Genomic DNA, 25,308 nt, shown 5'->3' with positions numbered 1-25,308 from the left:
AATTCCTCCCTAGGCCTTCGTAACAAGCACATGCTTTTACCTAACATGGCTTACAAATAGGAAACATAAAGGAAGTAATCTGGATGAGTCATTCCCTTCTGAAGAACAAATGGAACCAAATACCAAAAATGACTCTTGATACAGTCTAATCATCTGTAGCTTCTTTTCCACTGTTCAGATTTATAAAAACAAACATTCTAGGGAAAAAAAACGCTTCTCAATGTCTATGATAACATCTTAAGCCCATACTGTGGTTTCCATCTTGTTTTTAGACATATTTATGCCACCTGAATCTTCATAACAACCACACATTTAGGCAAAATGGATATTCCACAGATAAGAAACTCTTCACCAGAGACAACATAACTTTTAGCCAACATCTCAGTGCTTATTTTTATAGTGTATGACTTAAACAAGAACCTAGGTGTTCTGACTTACACTCTGCTACACAAAGTGTATGCCATAGACAAACAGCATCAGTAGCACTTGGGGATGATTCATATGTAAATTAAAGTTTGAGATGTACCTGTTCTAAAAGAGATTATGGTGCCTCTACGGTAATAAGAGACTCTCTCCGGATTTGGAGCCAAATATTTGCCTTACCTATGCAGCCTTCCTCATCCACGTAAGTTTTAGATTTTAGTACGCGTTTTCGTTTTCTTTTGTTTTCTCCACTTGAGCTCTAAAAGATCAGAGGATACAATGTTAAGCTGATCAATTATGTTATACAGAAAAATAACAAAAGCTTTTAAATCTATAATAATCATTCTCCAGTACTCCATTATGATAAAAAGTTGAAAGAGAAACTCTACATTAGTTTTAGAGAACCAACCCCATCACATAGACAAGTTACGCTCACTATATATACAGGCTTGATATTTCATTGTTCATAAGAAGGAAAGTAGCATGCTGAAGAAAGAACTGTGTTCTGTTCATTCGGTCAATAAGCTTTTGCTGAGTAGTGCAGGCGACACGGTTAAAAAGTAGCATAAGGACCTTAGTGGAGGAGACAGATAAGGAAAGCAGACCACTGCAATACGATGTGGTGAAGGCTTCAATGGAGGGCTGAGGCAGATATTATGGGAGCACACAGGGATGGCCCCTAAACCACACCAGGGGTTTCTGTGGCATATGCCCTTGCTGTAGATACTTGCTATGTCAGCCTTCACATTTCTTGTTTTCTTTTTTTTTTGGTTTGTTTTTGAGAGGCAAGGTTTTGCTCTGTTGCCCAGGCTGTAGTGCAGAAGTGCAATCATAACTCATGGCAGTAGTCCAACTCCTGGGCTCAAATGATCATCCCGCCTCAGCCTCCCAAGTAGCTGAAACTAAAAAGCATGTGCCACCATGCCCAGATATTTTTAAAGTAGAGACAAGGTCTCCCTGTGTTGCCCAGGTCTCAAACTCCTGGACTCAGGCGTTCTGCCCACCTAAGCCTTCCAAAGTGCTAGGATTACAGGTGTGAGCCAACATGCCTGGCCAGCCTTGACACTTCAACATTACACCTATCTAATTTAGTCTCAAATAGGTATTACTAATACCAACTTCCTTTTATCTCCACTGGTCTCTTTCATCTCATTTTCTCTTCAGCTAATGAGGAAATCGGCGTAAGATTTAAATGATGCACAATGAATTAAGAAAAACTAACAGCCACAAAGGAAAAAAAAAATTGTCAGCAACTATTTTTTCAACTCTTCATTATCTACACTAATAGATGTAAAAAAGATGCAGCTGAAGAGCGTTCCAAGCTGTATTTCCCCTTTGGCTGACAGTTTTCCCATCCAGCCCTTTTCCAGAATTGCTTCTGAAGGGCAGCAAATGTGTTTAAGTTGTTTGTTCCCCTGTCTTTCACATGTTGCTCTGATGCAGGGGGATCTCTTTTTGCACCACTCTAACAGGAGGTGTACAGCACAGCAGAGATGCTGAAGGTCATGAATACAGAACAGCTCCCAGGTTCCACCTCTGCAACGTTCTTGAGACTATACCCGCTAGCGAAATCTCCCTTCAGGTGAGAATGGAGGAACACCCATTCTGTACAACCTGTAGGACAGCAGAATGAGACAACAGCCATCTACTGGCATTTGTGAAGTATACAGCAAGGGAACTGATTTAGCAAAGTGGTTGTAGGTCCTTAAGACATAAAGGATACACGGATATGTAAGAATCCCAGTATAATTTTACCTTGACAGAAGGAGGTTCAGGCTCAGTCTTTGGCACTGGTTCAAGAGGTGGAGACGGAGGAGGAGGTGGGGGTGGTGACTCAGCTTCATAAGCCCCAGGAGAGTCTGGGAAGACTGAAATAATGAAACAGACTTAGATCAGAGAACTACAAGCACTATCTGGTATAATGCCTTCTCCACTGGTTCTCTAAATTGACATGTCCAGCAAAGGGGATTTAGCAAGCAGTAATTCATGATAACCAAGAACTTTGCAGTTATATAGTTATCTTTAAAATATATATTTTATTAATTTTATATAAATAAAATCAGAGAATCAAGAACTATTACAGCCAGAAGTATCTTAGCTAAATGTTTTCTTTTATAGCTAAGTCAGGTTATGAAGTTGGTTTGTAAATATCCACTCATCGCCTTCCATATGCCATGTATTTCACTTTATTTTTACAACTCTGAGACAGATTTTCTTATTTGCACATTACAGTAAATAGAGGTTCAGAGGAGTTCCGAAACTTGCCAAGGTCACACAGCTTACAACGGAGACAGGAGGTTTTAAGCCTAAGTCAATCCAATTCTACAGCCTTGCTATTCCAACTATACCATGCCGCTTTACCATTGAGGACAAGACATTCTCTCTCAAGATCCATGTGGAGACAATCCTCAGGTTATAATGAATGTTCTATGCCAGAGTCTTCCACTGTGACCTAAGGATTTTCATCACTTGAGATGTTTGTTAGACTGAAAATCTCCAGCTGATGTTAAGAGTATAAACTTGGAGGTGGGTGAAGTCATCTTTTAAATGATTATCATTATTTAAGCTCTAACAACTAGGACCTGATTAATATTTTGCATATTTCTAGTGACTGCTCCACTGATAGGGCTTGTTCTGCTACACTGAAGTTAACAGGAAAGTATACTTTTAGGAAAAAAATACTGCTGTGGAAGTGGCATCACCCAAGAAATGAGCACCACCAGAGGGATCCCATGATTTCTTAACAATTGCAGAATTGGTGGTCTTAGTAAACGGCCCATGAGAGGGGAAGCAAAAATCCTCAACTGACCTATTACTCAATCACCACAAAGAAAGTGCTGGGTAGCAACTTAGCCTCACCTGCTCCCTGACTCTCCTGGCTGTATTCAAATTCTTAACACAAGTCTTGGATCTGAAATTCTCCCAACTGATTAGGTCAGTGTTAAAAATTATGACAGTGAAGCGAGTTCAAGGCCAAATGACCTAAAGAGGTGAAACAGAACAAGAGCCAGAATGAACAATAAATTACACACTTTAAGTATAAAATGGGCCCCAAAAACTTTATAAGCTCTGGGAAACAAGAGAGAGAAACACAAAAGGAAAGCAGTCCAGCTATCAGCCCAGCTCTGGGAGGCTAGAACATGATGGGAACTCAGGCAAGAGAAAAGTCAAACACCAGAAGTAAGCCTCCATTGTTCTGAAGGAACAGCTATGAAGAAAGCTGGGCTATAATGGTAGATGTGTTATAATGGGAGGAGGAAAGTTTAGGCAATGAGGAAGCCAAAGGAATTTTGAGACTCACAGTAATAAACTTAGGCATTCTTATTTCCAGTTCTGAAACCAGTTGACTTAACCAAAGAAAACAATCCTAGTGACACCCTCTAAGACCCCTCTCACAGCACTGTATGCAAATGTTTATCTAGATCCCCACTCTAGACTCTAAGCTCCAAAAAGGCAGAGACACCACGATTTCCCTGGCATAAACACAGAGTAACTGTGTGTGTGTGTGTGTGTGTGTGTGTATGTGTGTGTGTATTTATTTACATAAAGGAAAACCACCACTTTCTGAACTAAATTTGGAATGAGGAACCCAGGTCAAGTAAGACAACATACTCTCTCTCTTCCTTCCACACACTCCCTGAGAGAAACACTGTGATAATAAACAAGTAAAACATTATGACTCCCCCAAACAGGGAAGAGAATAGTAGAGGAGTCAAGAGCCCTTAATGATTAAGAAATTTCAACAAATCCCTGGAAGATGGAAGGCAGATGGGAGAAAGTTGACAAAAGGGGCATCAGTCAAATCAGATGAGTCAGAGAGTAGAGATTATTATCTATTATAAAACTTCTATTTTTATCTGACTTTTAAAATTGTAAATATCTACTACTTTGTTTAAACTTGCCGCCATTCATGTACTAGAATATATGTCTGTCTGCCTTAGTCTTTACCAAGCCAAACATCCCCACTCAATACATTTTTACTGACACAGACATAAAGAATGTTCCATGCACTGGTGTATTTTAAACAGATTTGTAGCCAATCTGCAGCTCTTCAAGTGAAAGTTAAGCAATGAAGTATCACTTATTCCAGGAAAGCAACCTTTGTTGGGACAGAGTAAAAACTGCAATGAAACTAATTTCAGAGATCCACTGTGTCAAAGAGTTCTCTGGCAGAGACAGGTAATTAGAATTCTTGGAAACCATTCACAGCTTCCTAGGACTCAGTATTTTTTAAAAATACCTATCTTTACCTAAAATTGGGGATCATTTGCTTAACATTCTCCATAAGCACCTTGCAAGGACTGAAAATATTAGCAAAGACTTAAAATATTTATCAGTTAAAACTACATTTCTTCTTAGCAATGTAGATGTTATTCTTAATGTTATTTCTTTCTGGGTCTGGCCTTTTGATTTTGCTTTACAAAGAGAGTATGTAGAACTACTAAAGGTGCATATGACCCCGCAGGGGTAAAAGAGAAAGGCACAGTCCCTTGGGTAGAGAGTTACAAACAGAAGTGGAAGGGAATTTTCTGAAAAAACTGAAGGTACTTGCAAGTATGGGCACCTCAGCAGGAAGAGTAGAGTGAGTAATAAGAAAACTATCTGAACTTGTTTCCAGACACAGGTAAAAGAAAAAACAGGCCAGGTGCAGTGGCTCACGCCTGTAATCCCAGCACTTTGGGAGGCCAAGGCGGGTGGATCACAGGGTCAGGAGTTCAAGACCAGCATGGCCAATATGGTGACACCCCATCTCTACTAAAAACACAAAAATTAGCTGGGCGTGGTGGTGGGCGCCTGTAATCCCAGCTACTCGGGAGGCTGAGGCAGAGAACAGGTTGAACCCGGGAGGCAGAGCTTGCAATGAGCGGAGATCACGCCACTGCACTCCAGCCTGGGCGACAGAGTGAGACTCCGTCTCAAAAAAAAAAAGAAGAAAAGAAAAGACAAAACAAAAGAAAACCATGTACCAAGCACTGTCTTGGCACTTCTGACACATCATCTTATTTCATGTTCATAAAAAGCCTGTATCATTTATGATAAAAATCCCCGTTTTAGAGATGAAAAACAAGGAATTAAGTTAACTAACCTGCTTAAAGTCACACAATAAATGGTCAAGATAAAATTTAAACCCAGGTCTGCCTGACTCCAAAGTTCTTGTATTTTCTCTTCTCCTGCTGTTCCTTTTCTAACTTCTGGCTGAAGACAGCATATTGAACTATATGACATACTCAGTGTAACAGAAATAAAGCAATAATAAGTTAGAGACTGTGTAAGGGTTTAAAATAAAATCCCACTGGCTTTGAGACAAAGACGAAATTTAAGAATAAAATGGCAGAGGTTTATAAATTTAGTCAGATGCCAAAAATTATCTTTGCCAGAGGAAAAAAAATCTAAGAGCTTCTGCTCTATATCATCTGTTATTATAGGTTGTGCATCTCTATCGCATTTCTTCACATTCCTTTCAAAACTAAATAACCCCACTTATATTTCTAATCACCCAACAGTATTACTGTTGTAGGCTACAGATCAGAACTACAAGGAATATTTCAGAATGATATAATGAGTGCTCAACCAACCATAGTAATTCCTTAACTTAGAACTGACTCCTTCACTAATACTAGAGTATCTAATTTACCTTTTTAATGTATATTAGGTTGATGGCTTCAAAGACCTTTCCAAAATCTTCCCAAGGTCTTTTACTGATTGGAAATAGGGAAGACTGTTCCAATTAGCACCTATTCCTACATTTACTTCCTAATTATTTTCCCATGTGTCTACATGGAGTTGTTCCTTTCTGCAGCCTTGGCCAAAGCATTTTGATAAATGACAATGGAATGAAAATATAGCATTTGCCTCTCTGGGATGCTCATGTGTCTTATCCTACCCATTCTGAAGGGCCACTAAAAACCACAGAAGGACATTGTACCTCTCACAGCATATCAACGGCTGTAATTCTAAACACATAGCATGAATGGTAGAATCTAAATCCACAGAAGTGTAAAAGATGCTACATCTCTATCACAGACTCAACTTTCTGCTACTATTTCTTGGGTCTGTTCATTTTTTTGCATTACTGTCATCCATATATATAATTTGTTTTTTTTCACTCATTTGTATAGTTGAGCTAATATCCTTTTTCCAGAAGCCTCTCTTAGCATTTTCAATTCCTCTTAGTTTCTAGAAAAAGTAGAATCTTACAAGTTTCATTTTGTCCTTTGATAGCACAGTAGGTTCCTTTTTTGCATTCATTATTATTCTTTACTCTCCCTTTTAGTATCTGTTTGTGTTTGTCTCTATATCTTCATGTGATGCTGAAATACTTTAGACTAGATTTCCCCTCATTACCTAAAATGTTTTATACCCATTATGCCATGAATTCATGGACAATTGATTAGAGCAGTTCAAACTTTTCACCACTGTGTCTCAAGGTGGGCTTTTCAAAGTAGAGTCATGCACTAGTATATCAGTTCAACCCATTTAACTTTCTTTTTACCCTCCTTCTTTTTCTATATACTTTATACAATTTGGGGCAAGATCTTGGCTCTTCAAAATATTTGATATTTTTTAAAAAGCATATTAATGTTCCTGGTAAGACTCTTGCCCTTATGAGGTTTGCTTATCTTACACTGGCCCACAGCCTAAAACTAGAATGGTCCACAGTGTCATTCCCTTCCAATAATGACACTGCAGGTTGTTCCAGTTAACCCTAGTTTTACCTGTGTGGACCACCACCAATAATATCCTGGCTGCCTAGAATGTCACAATTCTTAAAAGATTCACATGAAGGTAGCCAAAGGAATATCCTCCCCTTAAAAGAAAAGAAAAGAAAAGAAAAGAAAAGAAAAAGTCTTAGATAGTGTGCATAATAATAATTCTTATCCTCTTTCCCTCTGTGTTATTTTGACAAATTGACAAAAGATCATGGTTCTAGTCAAAAGGCTAATGCAAATTTCAAACAGAAAGAGGTGCTATGGTGTCTCTCAATGCTAGAATTACTACTCTCATTGTGATCCTTAATCCATTACTTTTTTAGCTCCTTGAACATTAAAAGTAAAATTGATCCCCCTAACCAAAAATGACTGGTAATGCCCACCTTCATCTTCACTGCTATCAGATTCAGGAAGTTTGATTCTTCTCCTTTTTTTCTTCATGTTTTCAGTTTCCTTTGTCTCATCATCAGATAACGCTACTCGCTTCCCCCTGTTGTCATCCAGAAATAAATTAAGCTTGTTACACATAACAAAAATGTTAAGTATTCACATGCTCTTATGGGTTTTGCTTTATAACTCGTGGTCTTAATTCCAGAGGGTAGAAAAGGACAGCCAAATAGTCCAATAAGGACTCTTGTTAAGGATACTCTGCTAACTGACCATTAACTAGGTCACTTTATGAGGTGACTTGAATAAAAAATTTCTAGAGTTTTCTAGAAACTGCTGGAAGCTACAACCAGGTTATCAAAAATCTCTCCAAATTCCTTCTTACTTCCCTGATAGGACTTTCAATTATCCAACAAGCATTAAATAAGCAGCTACTACATACCTACAAGGCTCTTTGCTAGCCATTGAGAATACAATGATACAGAAGAAAATACTGTTTTCAAGAAGCTCTGGCAAGCACCACTGGCTATAAGGCAATGTGGTAGATTTAACTGGACAAATAAAATGTTATGGAATATAATTCATATTTGGAAAACTTACAAGCTAAGTAGAAGTTCATCATGTAGAAAGGGGAAACATATTTTAAAGAGAAAGAACAATATGAGCAAAGGCAGAGATATCCTTTTAAGGTGATTCAATTGACATAATAATAATAATAAAAAAAAACCTAGACTCCGCCGTGACATTATTTAGCTCCTCAGGATGAATGGATACTCCATCACACTCCTCATGCAACCAACAACTAATTTATCAAAGGCCTACTGAATGTTAGAGATACAAATATATACAAGACATAATCTTTGCCAACAAGTACCTTATGTCTTATATAACTTTAAATACCAACTTTCCTTTCTACCTTGAACTAGAAAAAGAAAATTAAACCCAAAGCAAAAGGAAATAATAAAGATAAGAACAGAAATCAATGAGATTAAAAAAAAGAAAATTAACAAAGCCAACGTTGTTACTTGTGGGAAAGAGATTAATAAAATTAATAAGCTTTTTATAAAATCCATTTTGAAAACAAAAATATAAATTACCAATCAGGAATGAAACAGTGAAGAAATCTGTATTGAGTACAGGTTCTACAAACTCGAAGAATAAGGTTATATAACGAACAGGTTTATGCCAATAAACTCAGCAATTTAGATCAAACTTTGAGTTTTAAAAGCACAACTCAGTCAAAACTGATCCAAAAGAACTAGAGAATTTGCACAGCTCTAGTTAAATCAAATTCACAACAAAAACCTTTCCCACAAATAAAATCCAGCCCTGGATTCACTGGTAAATTTTATTAAACATTTGAAAAATATGTACGTATATATAAACTCCTTCAGAAAACAGAGGAAACTTCTCCCAACTGCGGTCATGGATCGCTTAATGACAGGGACATATTTTGAGCAATACATTGTTAGGTGATTTCACTGTGTGAACGTCATAGAGTCTACTCACACAAACCTAGATGGTCTAGTCTACTGCTCCTAGGCTACAAACCTGTACATCATTGTTACTGTAGTAGGCAACTGTAACACAACGGTATTTGTGTATTTAAACATCTAAAAAGAGAAAAGATAGTAAAAATACTGTATAAAAAAGATTAAAAATGGTACACACGTCTAGGGCACTTGCCATGAATGGGGCTTTCAGCACTGAAAGTTGCTCTGGCTGAGTCAGTGAGTGAGTGGTGAGTGAATGTGAAGGTCATAGGATGTTACCGTACACTACTGTAGACTTTATCAACACTGGATACTCAGGCAACACTAAATTTATTTTAAAATGTTTTTCTTTCTTCAATAATAAACAGCTTACTGTAACTTTATTTTCAATTTTATAACGTTTTGGCTCTTTTGTAATAACACAGCTTAAAACAAAAAATTGTACAGCTGTACAAAAATATTTTCTTTATATCCCTATTCTATAGGCTTTTTTCTGCTTTAAAAATTTTGTATTTACTTTTTAAACTTTTTTTGTTGAAAGCTAAGACCCAAACACACATTAGCCTCGGCCTACACAGGGTCAGGATCATTGTCTTCCACCTCCACATCTTGTCCCACTGGAAGGTCTTCTTCAGGGGCAGTAACACACATGAAGCTGTCATCTCTAATGATAACAATGCCTTCTTTTGGAGTATCTCCTATCTTTTGGAGTATCTCCTAACGACTGCCTAAGGCTATTTTACAGTCAACTTCTTTTTTTTTGTTGTTGTTGTTGTTGTTGTTGAGACGGAGTCTCGCTCTGTCGCCCGGGCTGGAGTGCAGTGGCCGGATCTCAGCTCACTGCAAGCTCCGCCTCCCGGGTTTACGCCATTCTCCTGCCTCAGCCTCCCGTGTAGCTGGGACTACAGGCGCCCGCCACCTCGCCCGGCTAATTTTTTGTATTTTTAGTAGAGACGGGGTTTCACCGTGCTAGCCAGGATGGTCTCGATCTCCTGACCTCGTGATCCGCCCGTCTCGGCCTCCCAAAGTGCTAGGATTACAGGCTTGAGCCACCGCGCCCGGCCCAGTCAACTTCTTTTATAAGTAGAAAGACTACTGTCCTCTAAAATGATAAAAAGTATAGTGCAGTAATCATAGTAGCATAGCCATTTTTATTATCAAGTATTATGTATACATAACTATTAATATATATGCTATACTTTCACATGACTGGCAGCACAGTAGGTATGTTTATACCAGCATCATCACAAACACGTGAGGAAAGTATTGTACTACCATGTCATGACAGCTATGATGTCACTAGGCAATAGGAATTTTTCAGCTCCATTATAATCTTATGGGACCACTGTCATATATGTGGCCCATTGTTGACCCAAACATTGTTATGCAGTGCATGACTAATCTTATGAAGTTAGCACAATTTTGACACAGCAACTTGATAAAGACATTACCAGAAAAGAAAGTAACTGACCTATAGCCCTCATAAACACAGGCAACAAATGCTTAGTGTAATATTAACAAATTTAATCCAGCAATATATAAAAAAGGATAATATCATAACTAAGTGGAGTCTATCCCAAGAACACAAGGTTGGCCTAATTCACCACATTAATAAAAACACCGTCTGAGCATCCAATAAATTCAAAAAAGCATCTGTCAAAATTCAATAACCACTCATGATAAAACCTGTTAGCAACCTTGGAACAGAAAACAACTTCCTCAATCGGGTTAAGGGTATCTATTAAAAATCTACATTTAACATCACATTTAGTAGTGAAATACTGAATGCATTCCTGGCAATAAGCATCAACAGTGAGTGATGTACCCATGGTTGGGGACATTTTTATCCATACAAGTCATAAGTTCCTAGGAGGTAAGGCCCACTGGACAGAGCTTTAACCCTCTAAAATTTCACCATTTTGTTGATGTTTTCAACGAGAGTAATCCCAACCTTGCCACAAAAGTCGTCTTTCTAGGCCTATCAGTCTTGACAGTGTCCTTTAGAATTTCTTTCAACAGACTAATTCTACCAACTATGAGGTAGTGTCTCCAATTCCTGGATCTAGTTTTAATAGCTTATGTGCTTTTTATTTTCTTTTCTAATTACATTTTACCACTTGAAAAATAAACTCATTGATACAAAAAGAAAACAAAGAACTTTTTCTCTTAAATTTGACTGGAAACAGTAACCCTTCATTTGGCAAATTGAAGTGAAACACACACACACACAATTAGACACACTTATGCCATGTCCACAAATTTAAAACAAAAACTAACAATCAATTTAGATCAATAAGGCCAAAAAAATGACTTTGGTCCTTAAATCATCCAAACTGGCTGATTCCACAGTTCTACTCCACTAGATAAGCTAGTGGGCTTCTCTTTCCATTTTGGTTGTATAGTTGTATCGGTAAGGCATTAAGTGGGATTTAGTACTTAACTGAAAACTGCCTGCTGTCAATAAGCCCAAAGAGACCTTCTCACCCCCAGTAGAGACTCTTCCCCAACAAGCAACAACATTTTCCTACCTTTTTTTTTCCTTCTGCAGCACCTTAACAGGCTCTGCTTTTTTGCTGGATTTTTTCAGGCCTGCAGGAGCTGCCAGCTTTGGTTCAGTGACAGATACTGTAGGCTGCTCCACTATTTTTTCTTCTTTCACTGCTTGTTCTGAGTCCAAATTGACTTTAAGTTTATCTATAAATAGAGTATAGCAGACGACATATGACCCCATCATGCAATATTAATACATCATCCTTTTGACAGTCTACCATGTGCCAGGTAATATGTTAGGAGCAGGGGCAAAAAGGAGCTCATGGACTATTTAGAAAACATTCCTCCTTTCCAACTACCACTCTAACTGTAACTTCTCATTTCTGCCTCCTGCTAATCCCTCATTGTATCACAGCCCCCAGGCTAAATGATAGTAAAAGCAAGGCTTAGAAAAAACATATACAACTTTATGAGGTATCATCTTTTTCAGATGAGGAAAATCAATAATCAGAAGGATTACAAGATGTTTCCCAACAATACACAGTTTACAAATGGTGACAACGATTTGTAGCCAAGACCTTTACTTTCTATATATTCTATCTTTTAATGCCTGGATACCCTTAATATCTCACTACTACCTTAATGATAAAAGTTAAAGACATTTTGGATTCAAAGAAGTTTGGTTCAAACCCCGCTTCACTCTGGGCAAGTTATTTTATCTAAAAGTCAGTCTTTTCTACACCTGGGATAATAGTTACAAGATTATTATAAGGACTAAAAGAGATCAGTATTGGTTAAATGATTTATCCAAGGTAACACTGACAGAAAAGGTAAGAGTTGGGATTTGAACAGAAGTCAGTTTAACTCCTCAAAGTCCTTAACCCTTTTCCTACACCGAGCTGAAGAATGACTACTGTGCAACAGGGAGAACTAAGAAATGCAAAAAGGCCTCACCATCTGAGGAACTACAGAAGCATGTCATCTAGCCTTCACACTGTACTTAGTGATAGCTTTTCACAAGTAAAGTCACAAAATACTATTGGAAAGCTGTCAATAGCTGGAGGCGCTTCAATAAGTAGTTTTGGTTATATGTTGTTATAATAGCTTAAACCTTCTACAGTGTAGAAAAAACTAGTATCATAGTCTTGGCTATTATGCATAGCTTAGTATAATAATTTATAAATAATGTGTATTATTTGAAGGTGTAGCTGATGGACCAAAGTGTAAAATGTAATCTATTTACACTTTTATTTTTCCTGAAGACTTGAATAGAAAATGCGAACGGTGGAATCCACCTTTCCAATGATGGCATACTCTTGCATTTTCAACTGTTGTTCTCAAGTATCAGTGCCTCTCAAATATCCCAAATTGTATAAGAGAGTAAACATGCATCTCCAGGGCTCTAGGGGTCAACAGCCAATCCAAAAAATACAGTACACTGGAGTCACATGTGTAGCTTTAAAATTTATGCAAAATTTTCAATCTATCACATAAATTATACTGTTTTAATAGCAATTGTTTTAAAAATGGCATCATTAGGAGAAAAAACCTCCAAACACTTCCTACCTACCTTATGTATTAAGGAAAGCGAGGCTACTGCATTGAGTTTACCAATTACAGAAAACCGATCTCAATTAAAATACCACTGATCAAACATTAGATTCAGCATCCAGAGTTTCTTCTCTCTGTCTTGGTTTCACAGAATTTTGAGAACTCTAACTTAAACATATATGCAGCTACCAATAGCCAATTAACTGGTAAAGAGGTAGTTCAATGCAACAATTTAAGGCGATTATTAAGGAAAATTTAATGACATTTTGTTACCTGAATGATCAAGTCACCTATTTTCTAGCTGATTAAAAGCATTTCCTTCTTATACTCAAGAAAACATGAAACCTTTTCAAGCAAATAAAGATAACCAATTATGACCTTTAAATTTTGTAATCAATGCTGAATTTTATCACATATAAAGCATTACTTTTAAAAATTGAGATATAATTCACATACCATAAAATTCATCACTTTACATTCAGTGGGTTTTGGTTGTATATCCACCATAACTGTCCAGTTTTAGAGCATTTTCATCACCCCAAAAAGAAACCCTGAACCCATTAGCATTCCTCCTTGACCCCAGTCCAGTCCCTGACAACCAATCTTCCTCTCCTCTCCTCTCCTTCCTCTTTCTCTCTTTTTTTTTTTTTTTTTTTTTTTGAGACAGAGTCTCACTCTGTTGCCCAGGCTGGAGTGCAGTGCAGCGATCTTGGCTCACTGCAAGCTCTGTCTGCCAGGTTCACGCCATCCTCCTGCCTCAGCCTCCCGAGTAGCTGGGACTACAGGTGCCTGCCACCATGCCCGGCTAATTTTTTGTATTTTTTTAGTAGAGACGGATTTTTACCGTGTTAACCAGGATGGTCTCGATCTCCTGACCTCATGATCCGCCCGCCTCAGCCTCCCAAAGTGCTGGGATTACAGGCTTGAGCCACCACGCCCGGCCCCTACTGTCTCTATAGACTTGCCTATTCTGGATGTTTCATACAAATGAAATCATATATGATCTTTTCTATCTGGCTTATTTCACTTAATATTTCAAGGTTCATCCATGTATATCACATATCAATCTGTACTTCATTACTTTTTATAGCTGAATAACATTTCATTGTCTGGATATACCACCTTTGTTTATCCATTCATCAGATGACAGACTTGGACTGTTTCAATTTTTGGCTATTACGAAGAATGCTGCTATGAACATCTATGTACAAGTTTTTGTGTGGACATACAGTTTTAATTCCCTTGAGTAGATATCTAGGAGAGGAACTGCTGCTCTATGTTTAACTTTTAGAAGTACTGCCATATCATTTTCCAAAGTGAGTACACATCATTTTACATTCCCCACAGCAGAACGTGAGGGTTCAATTTCTCCATATCCTTGGCAACACTTGTTACTGTCCAATATTAAGTTTACATGGTTCAAGTCCCCACAATGAACTCTCTTCATCCAATTCTCAAGCTTCATTTTCATTGTAATGATCTTGTCATGTGTCAAATACAATAAAAAAGTCCTAATTTTACTCTGAACATTCAGCCTTGAAGAAATGTCTGTTAAATAAATTAACTTTGTAAGCAATTCTTTTTTTTACATTAATATTTAATAGTATTTTATTTTATCCAGGTTTTCCCCCTCACTGAATTACATGCCATTATAACACCTTATTACTCCTACCTAGCAATTACAATCATCCACTTTTTTTTTTTTTTAGGAATGGGGTCTTGCTATATTTTTGGCTGGATTTGAATTCATGGGCTCAAGCAAATCTCCTGCCTCGGTCTCCCGAGTAGCTGGGATTATAGGCATGTACCACCATGCCTGGCTTTTTTTCCATATTTATTTGTCCATCTCTCTCAGTAGAGTATAAGGACTTGAGGCAGGGACCTTGTCTTTTTCTCTATTGTATCACCAGTGCATAACAATGCCAAGCATATAGCAGGTGCTTGATCTATTTGCTAACTAAACACATGACTTAAATAAGTACACTTCTGTATAGTTTGATTTTTTTAAACAATTCACAATCACATATTTTATGTATTTTAAAAATAAGAATTTTAAAATTCACTGGGTTTTTAAGGTTACAAATGCATTTAAAAAAAAGCAACCAACAAAAAGATGGGTCTCATCAAAGTTGCCAAGAAACCATGATCTGATTGGGTACAGTGGCCCATACCAGCTAGGCAGGTCAGTGACAGCATGATGCTTTAACACAGCAGTCCCCAACCTTTTTGGCACCAGGGACCAGTTTCATGGTAGACAATTTTTCCATAGGCAGGGGTGGTGGTGGGCAGCAGCGTAGGGGTGGTTTCAGGATGAAACTGTTCCACCTCAGATCATCAGGCATTAGATTCTCATAAGGAGCCCGCAACCTAGATCCCTCACATGCACAGTTCACAAAAGGGTTCGCAATCCTATAAGAATCTAATGCCACCACTGATCTGACAGGAGGTGGAGTTCAGGCATAATAATGCTTGCTCATTTGCTGCTCACCTCCTGTGCAAACCAGTCCCCAACAGGCCCCGGACTGCTACCCATCAGTGGCCTGTGGGTTGGGGACCTGTTTTAACGGAAGTAGGAATCATTCCCTGTACACCAACTGTGCCTGCAGTAATACAACAATGCTTCCCAGAAACCTTTAAGTATCACATTTTCCATTCACTTTTCTAGTTACCCATTCTGAGCTGCAAGAACACAAAAATGTTCTCTGACAGCTTTTATAGCAAACACAAAAACTGTCACGCTTACATAAGCAGAATATGAAAAAAAATTTAGCCATCATGGAAAGGCAGAATTTTGACTAATTTTGCTTGCATAGGCATGTAACAAAATGCCTCCTTGAAAAATCTTTGTAAAACTGATGCTCCAAGAAAGTGTGCCATAATTATCCTGTGGCTCCTGCATTCTTCCTGGTATTCTACCACATACTCTCAGGGGATGTACACTTGATATGAGAAGTATGAAAATATGTGACTACTGGTTCTTTCCATACAGAAGAATTCTTACTCAAGTACCTTTTTAAAAATAAAGAAGATTTTTGCTTTCTCAAAAAAAGATTTTTAAATGTCCATTATGACTCGGGCCCTTCTAATTCACACTGGAAGTCTAATTCATTACTGTAAGTAATCTGCAAAAAATAACCAAAGAAAGGCAAAATATTTGCTTTTGTGGACCCTTGAGAGATAGAAGAAATAAAGGTCACACCAGGCAAACTGACTCTAGCATCCATGTTATTAACCTCAATACTATACTGCGTAGCCAGGCAGCCTCCCTTTTATTTTAATCACCCATTTTCAAGGGCCCTATGAAGGAAATAGTTCATTATCTTTTCAAGGCGGGAAGTTAAACCAGGAATAATAAACTGCTCTCGAAGAGATCTCAACTGAGCCTAACTCACCCATAAAGTTCCAGCTAAGTTACTTTCATCAATATATTGGGCAGTACACTGTAAATTTATGTTAGGATGCAGGTAGTCTCCTGGACAGGCAAAAACTAAACAAAGTAACTTTTACTTCCGGTATAATATGTCATTACATTAACATTCATTCATTAGTCAAAGTAAGGTAAGAACATGCTTACTCATAGCAGCTTTTCCAAAAAAGTTGCTCATCATATTCCCTTTCCCTGGGGCCTTGTTGCCTGCTGAAGATGCCTACAAGCACAGAAAACACGTATGATTTTTTGCTAGCATTTAGGCTGTTCATGAAGTAGCAGTCTCAAACAATCTTTTCTATAGCACACTGCTGCGATAGTATAGTCTCTATATAATAGTGCCAAAATGCAGAGGCGTTAGATATAAGAACAAATCTAGAACAATAATCCACACCAGATAGTAACTGGTGTTAATCTCTAAAGCTTAGTTTCTTATAGATCTTATAAAATTAAGTACCCATGGATATGTCTAAACTTTTCTTGAGCACATTTAAAAACTATTTAATTTGACAGAATTAAAAAAGATCAGAGGCAGTATGTACACAAAGCGGGAAAACCTAAAACATTACATTTTTAATCATCAGAAGTAGATCTGAATTCCTGGTTCCCACCGTTTAGTAGCAATATGAGCTCCAGGCAAATTACTTAAGTCTAGGTTTCAGTTTCACCATATGTGAAAGGGAAATAGTTAATACCTCCCTCACAGAACTGATAAGAGGATTTGAACAAAGACCAAACTATTGGCACACAGCTGAAATTCAATAAACATTATTGTTTTCCTCCATCCTTCTTCCCCAAGACAGACACTTGAAAATGACAGTGATCTGAATTGAATACACTTGACACTTGAAAATGACAGTGATAATAATAGTAACAACAATAATTATACTTTTCTGGATTTTTAAAATAGTATTGGAATGATACTTTTCTTAAGTCAATGCCCTTAAGTTAGTTCAGATGACTGAACAATAAAAATCTAAGGGAAGCAAATAAAGCAAAAACAAAACAAAAAAACCCACATAAAGTATAATAAGAATGGGAAATACACTAGGAAGGAAGGTATATATTGCAAAGCCCAGAACATAAGATATTCCTCAGAATGACATATTGCAAATAAACATTTTTTTGAATGTTAACAATTTTAGAGGTGTTTTCACATGTTTTCATCTGGGTCTCACAACAATCTCGTTTGCAAAGGAAATCCAAGGCTTGGTGAGAATCATTATCAAAAGCAAAAGAACTCTTTCAGGTAACAGTATCAAGTATGAAAGCGTTCAAACTAAAGTAGAAAAATCAGAACTGAGTATCAGAACCTTACATAAATAAACTACTACCACTGGGACCATTAATGCTTTTCTAGTTACCCACTCTGAGCTGTAATGAAGGGTATCTTCAAAGAAGACTTACATTTGTTACTTCCTTAGCCTCTGTTTTAGCTTCCTTGTTGGTTTCTTGGGTTTTAGCAGTAGCTTTGGAGGCAAACATTCCCATAATTCCTTTGGGCTGCTGGGAAACCTGCTTGGATGCAGGTGGGCCATGACCATTGGTGGTCAGCTCATTGTTGGCTTGTGTCTCACTTGACATGTGAAGATGTGACTGCTCAAACTTTTTGGAAGATGAAGAAGATTCAGCAGGAGATCTAGGGACTGCAGCTGCACACTGTATAGCACTAAATCTAGGGACAGAAATGTTACATTAAGTTAATGTCAGCATATGCATTCTTGGGTGGTTCAACAAAAAAAAGAGAAAGAAAAAAAAACTAATGTCAGTATACAACCTTATTTTCAAATTCTTGCTTCTTCCACACAATACTTAACTCTAATATTGTTTAAAATCAACTTTAGAAAAATGTTGTATGAAACTCTCTATTACATAAAGAAACAAATACTAGAGAGAAGTGAGTCACTTGTACTAGGTCATACATCTAGTTAGTAACAGACAGGGTTGGAATTAGGTGCCTTCTACCACCATTAATTGAATATTCTTGCTTTTTTTGAAAAAAGTATCCTAATTCAAAAAAGAATGCAACCAACAATAATAAAAGACGCAGTAATTTCATTATCCTTGGGAAATGAAATAGCCCTTGTTTTTAAAGACCTTCCTCTGATAGGGCTAGATTTGCAATAAATATTGACTGAATCAAAACTAAGCTTTAAATATTAACAAATTTCCTGGCAACGCTCTTGGCCAGAGTAAATCATGCTGCAGGGTTGGGTGTACTGGCTCATGCTTGTAATCCCAGAGGTTTGGGAACCTGAGGTAGGCAGATCGTGTAAGTCTAGGAATTTAAGACGGCCTGGGCAACATGGTGAAACTTTGTTTCTACAAAAAACACAAAAATTAGTTGGGTGTGGTGGCACACGCCTATAGCCCTGATTACTCGGGAGGCCAAGGTAGGAGGATCACCTGAATTCAGGAGGTCCAGGTTGCACTGAGCCATAATCTCATCACTCAACTCCAGTCTAGGGAACAGAGTGAGACGCTGTCTCAAAATAAATAAACAAATCATGCTTTAAAACAAGTAAAAGGCTGGGTGTGGTGGCTCATGCCTGTAATCCCAACATTTTGGGAGGCCGAGGCAGGTGGATCATGAGGTCAGGAGTTCAAGACCAGCCTGGCACACGGCAAAACCCTGTCTTTACTGAAAATACAAAAGTTAGCTGGGCATGGTGGCACGTGCCTGTAATCCCAGCTACTCAGGAGGCTGAGGCAGGAGAATTGCTTGAACCTGGGAGGCAGAGGTTACAGTGAGCCAAGATCACACCACTGCACTCCAGCCTGGGTGACAGAGTGAGACTCTGTCTCAAAACAAAAAACAAAAAAAAGAAAAATAGGAGAAGCTGGGAGCAGAGCCACTGGCTCCAATAACCTATAGTCCTTGACAGCCATTTGTTAATAATTTCTAATAATACTAACGGCACCAGACAAGTAAGTATGCCCAAGGCCAAGAGAAGAAAATTGGTGGAACAGCTTGCGTGGCATATTAAAGGGAACATACATCTCTTCTCTAATCATTATAGAAGTGCCGTTTCACACAAATCCATAATGTAACATTCCACATTGTGAATAGGTAATTAATTTAGCCTTCTCACAGGATTATTTTCTTTGTTAGAAAAAGCAAAGTTCCCCAGCTTTTTCTAACAAAGAAAAATATTTTATTTTTCCCAGTCTTGCTTATTGAGCATACGTAAGAACTCCTTGAAGTCTTATTTATCTTTTTTATTTCAGGCACCCAGCTCAAGACCTGGCACAGAAAAGTGCTAGAAACAACATGTTGAAAGAATGACTAAGTGAATGAAAGTGAGGCTTCTGGCTTCTCTCCCTTCTTTAGTGTATCACCTTCAACTTGGGGTGGGAGATTTCTAAACTATGTGGTGATAGCAATTATCTTAAAGATCAACCAGGCACAACTTCGAGATTAACTGCTAGAACACCTGGTCTAATGAAAAAAAAAAAGAAAATCCCTGATACATCATTTCATCTCAGAAGTAACTTTAGACTGGACAGCCCCAAAGCTAGAGTCAAAAGCTCCAAAAATCTTCCACTGATTTATTATGGTCTTCATCAGAAAACTCTGTATTTACACACATCTTTTGTGCATCAGAGTTAAGAACAGATGGAAATCATTTGCTTTCACCCACTGCTCTTCCTCTCTGGCCTTGCAGTACTTCCACATACAAGGAAAAGGGTAATGTTTTATTTCACTGTCAATGTCTGAAGTTGGCGTTGAAACAACTCTTTCTCCTTCTGGTTTGAATTCCACACCTTAGGGTCAGGACCAGGAATTGGCAATGAGGAAGAGACCGAGTTAGGCTGGGAGTATGTCTGATGACAAGAGATCTCTGGTCAATCCTAAAATTTCAACTTTCTTCATGTCACGGCACTTAAAACACACGAAATCATGAGTCAGATCTCAGTTGGCCCATAATTCTCAGGACCAAATACAAACTCATTTGTTGGAGATAAATTCACTTTTCTACTGAGGATACTTTAAGTAATTAGGTAAAGTTTCACTGAAGTGCTTCCTATTACCACATTTCTACTTGCCATGTTTATTTTAGTGGGCCCTGGCAGATTTCATTTTGAACTTTTGCGTCACGTTTATTCTTGTTTGCTTACTTGCTAGATACAACAAAGGAACTGATTTTTAGAGCCTGGAATACCCAACTAGATTTTAAAATTTTTTGAAATCTAGTAATATATTTCAAATAAACTTATCAGGGTGTTAATATTTTCTTGAAATCCTTCCCTAAAAGACAAGAGACTTGTAAATTATTACTCTTTGGCTATACATTTGTTTATTTAATAAATATTTGTATACTTATGCTCAAGGTTTTGAGCTAAAGAAAAAAAAGAACTAATGTCTATCACTAATTCACTCAATAACTACTTATTAGTGTGCCAGGCACTATTTTGGGTATATAGTTAACAACTGAGACACGATCCCTATTCTCATGGAACTTACAGAAACTATGGCAATTCTGTCTCTCTCTCTCCCTGAGGACCCATCTTTATCAGTCATCCCACCTCCCCAGGATTTTCAGCCTTTTCTTCTCTATAGCACCCTCCTAACAATCCAAGTTCAAGTCATTCTCAACTTTAGAAACGTATATATCCTTCCCGTCTCAATCCCTCCTTAGCTACCACCCTCTTTTCTGCTTTGCAGTCAAATCTCCTGGAAAGATCTGTCCATATTTGCTGTCTCACTTCCTGTGTTCCCATTTACTTAGCTCACCAGAATCTGGTCACTCCACTGAAAATGCTCTTACCAAGGCTATCACTAAATTCCATGGATAATTTTCACTTTCTAACTTACTTGGCTTCTCAGCAACGTTTAACATTGTTGACTGGTCCCTCCTACTTGAATCTCTTTCCTTAGGGGCTAAAACCCCATATACTCTTATCTCTGATGGCTCCCTCTTGAGCCCCCCTTTTTCTGTTCTTCCCTTGAAAAGCAACTATCATTAAATAGTGCTTACTATGTGCCAAGTGCTATTCTAAGTGCTTAACATATAATAGTCCATTTAATCCTCTACAACCCTATTTGGCTGGTACTATTATCAGCTTTACTGACAAGAAAATTGAGGCACCGAGAAGTTAAATAATTTGCCCAAGGTCACGCAGCTAGTAATTTGGCCTAGAGTTTTACTTTCTGCCCTTCTTTCATTCTATACATTCTCTCTGCATAACTATCTACTACTATGGCCCAGTTACTATTCTTTCTGATTCCAAAATCTCTCTTTAACCCAGATTTCTCTCCTTAGCTCTAGATTCACCTATCTTTTGCGATGGACATCCTCACTTGGATTTCTCACAGGCTTCTCAAACTCAACATCTCTAAAACCCAATTTGTCATTTTTCTCTCTCTCCTAAAGCCTGCTCCTCCTGTTATATTCCCCTTCTTAGTACTCAGCTGCCCAAGCCAGAAGCAGGGGTATCAAACTTTTAATACCAAGAAAGGCTATCTTCCCCCATCCCCTACCCCCACACACCTTGTCCCTGACCACTACCATACATTGAGGTTGTTTTTTATTTTTTTTTGAGACAGAGTCTCGCTCTGTCGCCCAGGCTGGAGTGCAGTGGAGTGATCTCGGCTCACTGCAAGCTCCGCCTCCCAGGTTCATGCCATTCTCCTGCCTCAGCCTCCCGGGTAGCTGGGACTACAGACGCCTGCCACCACGCCCGGCTAATTTTTTGTATTTTTAGAAGAGACAGGGTTTCACCGTGTTAGCCAGGATGGTCTTGATCTGACCTTGTGATCCACCAGCCTCGGCCTCCCAAAGTGCTGGGTGCTGGGATTACAGGCATTAGCCACCACGCCCGGCCACGTCAAGGTTTTTTGATGGTCATGACTCATTAAACTTCACACCTCTCCATCCCCAACAGCACAACTTTACATCAGAAAACTGTCGTATCCACCTGGATCACAGCCACATTTCTCCTCCCAGATGGCCTTGCCTCCAGATTATTCTCTTCTGATCTATCTTCAATACTGCAGCCAGAACAATCTTTCTAAAATGCAATTTTGATAATTTCACTCCATCTGCTTAAATATTTTCAGTGGCTCCCCAGTGCTCTCAGAATAGAGTCTAAATTTTTATCCTAGTAATCAAAGCATAATGTAATTCCTGCTTGGCCTTTTTAGTCTTCTATCTAATTATTTCCTACCTTTCACTCTAAGTTGCAGCCACAGAAAACAATTGTGGTTCTGCACAAGCATGTTTTCTCTCTTAGCTCTGTCCTTAGCCTCTCATTTCTCCTTTGCTTGGCTATTTCTATTGGGCCTTCAAGCCTCAAGTGAGATGTTATAACCTTCAGTGTCATAAGTCATAACTGTCTTGTCCCCTGACTCTATCCATCCAAAAGTGGGAGATAAGTGCCCCAGCCAACATCTTCCCCCAATATTCCTCCTATTACAGCACTCTTACACTGTATCATAACTCCTGTCTCCCATCAGTTACATGAAAAGGTACACGGGCACATTCACTCTCTACTGTATGGTATGTCACAGGTATCATGAGATATTTGCTGAATGAATTCAAATGATTTTACTCAGTACCTGTCACAGCAGTAGGTGCTCAATATATATCTGGGGAACTGATCTGAATTCTCAATACAACCCCACGAAGTAGACATTATTACATCGAATTTAAAGGCAAAGAAACCAAAGCTCAAAGAGTTTAAGTAATTCGTCCAATGCCACCGGGCTACTAAGCAGCAAAGCCACAACTCAAGCCTGTGACCACCAATTTCCAAAATGTACATGCATTATAGCCCATTACCTCCTTGTGCTGTTAAGGATACAAAAGATTTTAAAAACCTGATCCTGGTATGGAAGCTTAAGAAAAAGTTGTTTTTGGATGAAAAGTAGAGGGGTATCAAATTAGGAATTATTTTTTTAAGGACAACATTTGAACTAGTTGAAGGATAGGTAGGATTTAGACAAGCAGAGACTGGGTAAGGGAGTTAGAAAGGGCACGACAAACATTTCTGGTGGCAGTGACAGGATAAATACATGAGAAGTAGATTTATGGGGAGTCCACTGGGGTTTTCAATATGGGTTGTGGCTGCTATTTTTCACCTTATGATGTACTAATAAAACCAGGCATGTGTCTTATTGCAAGATAAATGGGGTTTTACTAGACTTGGCATTCACTCTTAAGAGGCAGCCACTGTGTAAACATCTTACAAAATCAATTCGTAAAGAAGCCCACAAGGAACATTAAGAAGCTTACTTGCTGCAGTTCTGCAAGTTGCTTTTAAGGATGTCATAGTCAGTATTGAACAGAGGCCCACTGTCCTTTAGCATGGCTTTCTGGATGCTGTACACATGGATGCTGGCAGTCACAGCTAGCTTGGACTTCACTGCTACAAGTCAACAGGAAAAGCAGTCTGTTAATACACAAACTTCATAGCATAGAGGACTTTAACAAGAAACCCTTCTGCATTAAAGCATTTGTAATCTGCGGTGGTCCAAAAAACTCTAAAAGGCCACAGAGCCACATATACAGTAAAACATCAACCCTTCTGTCTGCAATGGGGACATTATGACAAGTTGGTGGTGGTGAGTCATTTCTAAGTACAGCACCTGTGAGGGTATCAGTCATGCAGTGGACACTCAGTAAATATTAATGATTGACGATGACTACGATGATCTTTTTCTTTCGGTCAGAAAAGAGCCTTACACTATAGCATATAATTAAAGAGGACTAAGTAATTTATATCTGAGAATATCATTTATATATTTCAATTTTAGTTTAGAGAAAGCAACTCTATAATAAAAACAATGCAAACTAGATAAGCCTACGGAGGAGAAACACAAAAGAACACCACAAGAACAAATGTTAGGTTCTGTGAAGGAAAGGATTGCAGCTAACTTGTTCCATGTCCCCAGTTCCTAGTATAGAGCTTGGCACATAGTAGATAATCATTACCTATCTATACAATAAAGAAATTTTGCTTTGCTTAACACTGTGGGAATTCAGAAAGTAAAAAGTAGACAAACCCACCACTCTGAATACTTTAGAGTTAAATTTGGTAAAATACCCCATCCTACCCTCACAGGCAGGAGCTCTTTCTTTTTAAAATACACATATTTTTTGTGTCCCTGACATGGCTGCCCTCCACCCTCCTCAGTCCCAATCTGTGAAATGGGGCCTGCAGGCCAAGGAGCCTTTATATACAAAGTACAACAGTACAGGTTTTGTCTTGAGATATAGGTCCAAGATCAGGAGAACCCTGTTATTAAATTCCTTTGAATTGGGTTTTTAAACAATCGAATGGTAGCACTAATAGTCTTGAAAGAGTGAGACAAATTTAATTTAGAAGTCTTTCTAACTTCCAGAAAAGCATTCTTTAACTTGCTTCCTAAAAAAACTGCCACTGTCTTTTTACAGTTGATGAGGTAGCTCATATGGTATTCATAACAGTTTCTGCATGTGTCACGAGTTTTGAAATTCTATGATAAAAGTGCTTTATAAATGTCAGCAGCTATTGGCCCTAAAAATGGGAAGTTAGGCAGATGTAGTATCATATTTTAACATGCTTCAAAAACTACTAATAAAATGACTATTGGGCTATTCAGTTAAATAGCTAAATATATGCAGATGTTAGAGGCAGATTTTTTATTGCACCTACATTGATGCCATAAGAGGAAAACTTGCTAAGTCACTAAAACACTTACCTTCCAATTTATCTTCTCTCACTACTGCAACCTTGTGGCACTGTAAGAAAACAACACTTGATTAGTGCTTAATGTAAGAATCTGCAATTTTAATTTCCTTGCTCCAATAATTCAATTGTGCTTGGATGTGAATTAGGAAAACAC

General features: G+C 38.2%; 1 protein-coding gene across 2 annotated transcripts in view; it reads right to left on the bottom strand.

Moving 5' to 3' along the window:
• The window catches only part of POLD3 (DNA polymerase delta 3, accessory subunit), a 51,830-nt gene that overhangs the window by 5,867 nt on the left and 20,655 nt on the right, over positions 1–25,308 (bottom strand). For both annotated transcript variants that reach the window (XM_005579078.4, XM_074014749.1), the window contains 8 exons: positions 25,165–25,204; positions 23,717–23,849; positions 17,889–18,156; positions 16,629–16,701; positions 11,542–11,707; positions 7,517–7,623; positions 2,179–2,291; positions 604–682 (listed from right to left, as the gene is read on the bottom strand). In XM_005579078.4, the coding sequence (XP_005579135.2) occupies positions 604–682; positions 2,179–2,291; positions 7,517–7,623; positions 11,542–11,707; positions 16,629–16,701; positions 17,889–18,156; positions 23,717–23,849; positions 25,165–25,204 (979 nt within the window). The remainder of the gene's footprint in view (positions 1–603; positions 683–2,178; positions 2,292–7,516; positions 7,624–11,541; positions 11,708–16,628; positions 16,702–17,888; positions 18,157–23,716; positions 23,850–25,164; positions 25,205–25,308) is intronic.

Source organism: Macaca fascicularis, chromosome 14 (genome assembly GCF_037993035.2).
Source record: "Macaca fascicularis isolate 582-1 chromosome 14, T2T-MFA8v1.1".
Lineage (NCBI taxonomy): Eukaryota > Metazoa > Chordata > Mammalia > Primates > Cercopithecidae > Macaca > Macaca fascicularis.
The sequence above is the reverse complement of the archived record's forward strand: the minus strand, read 5'-3'. Positions and strand labels throughout refer to the sequence as shown.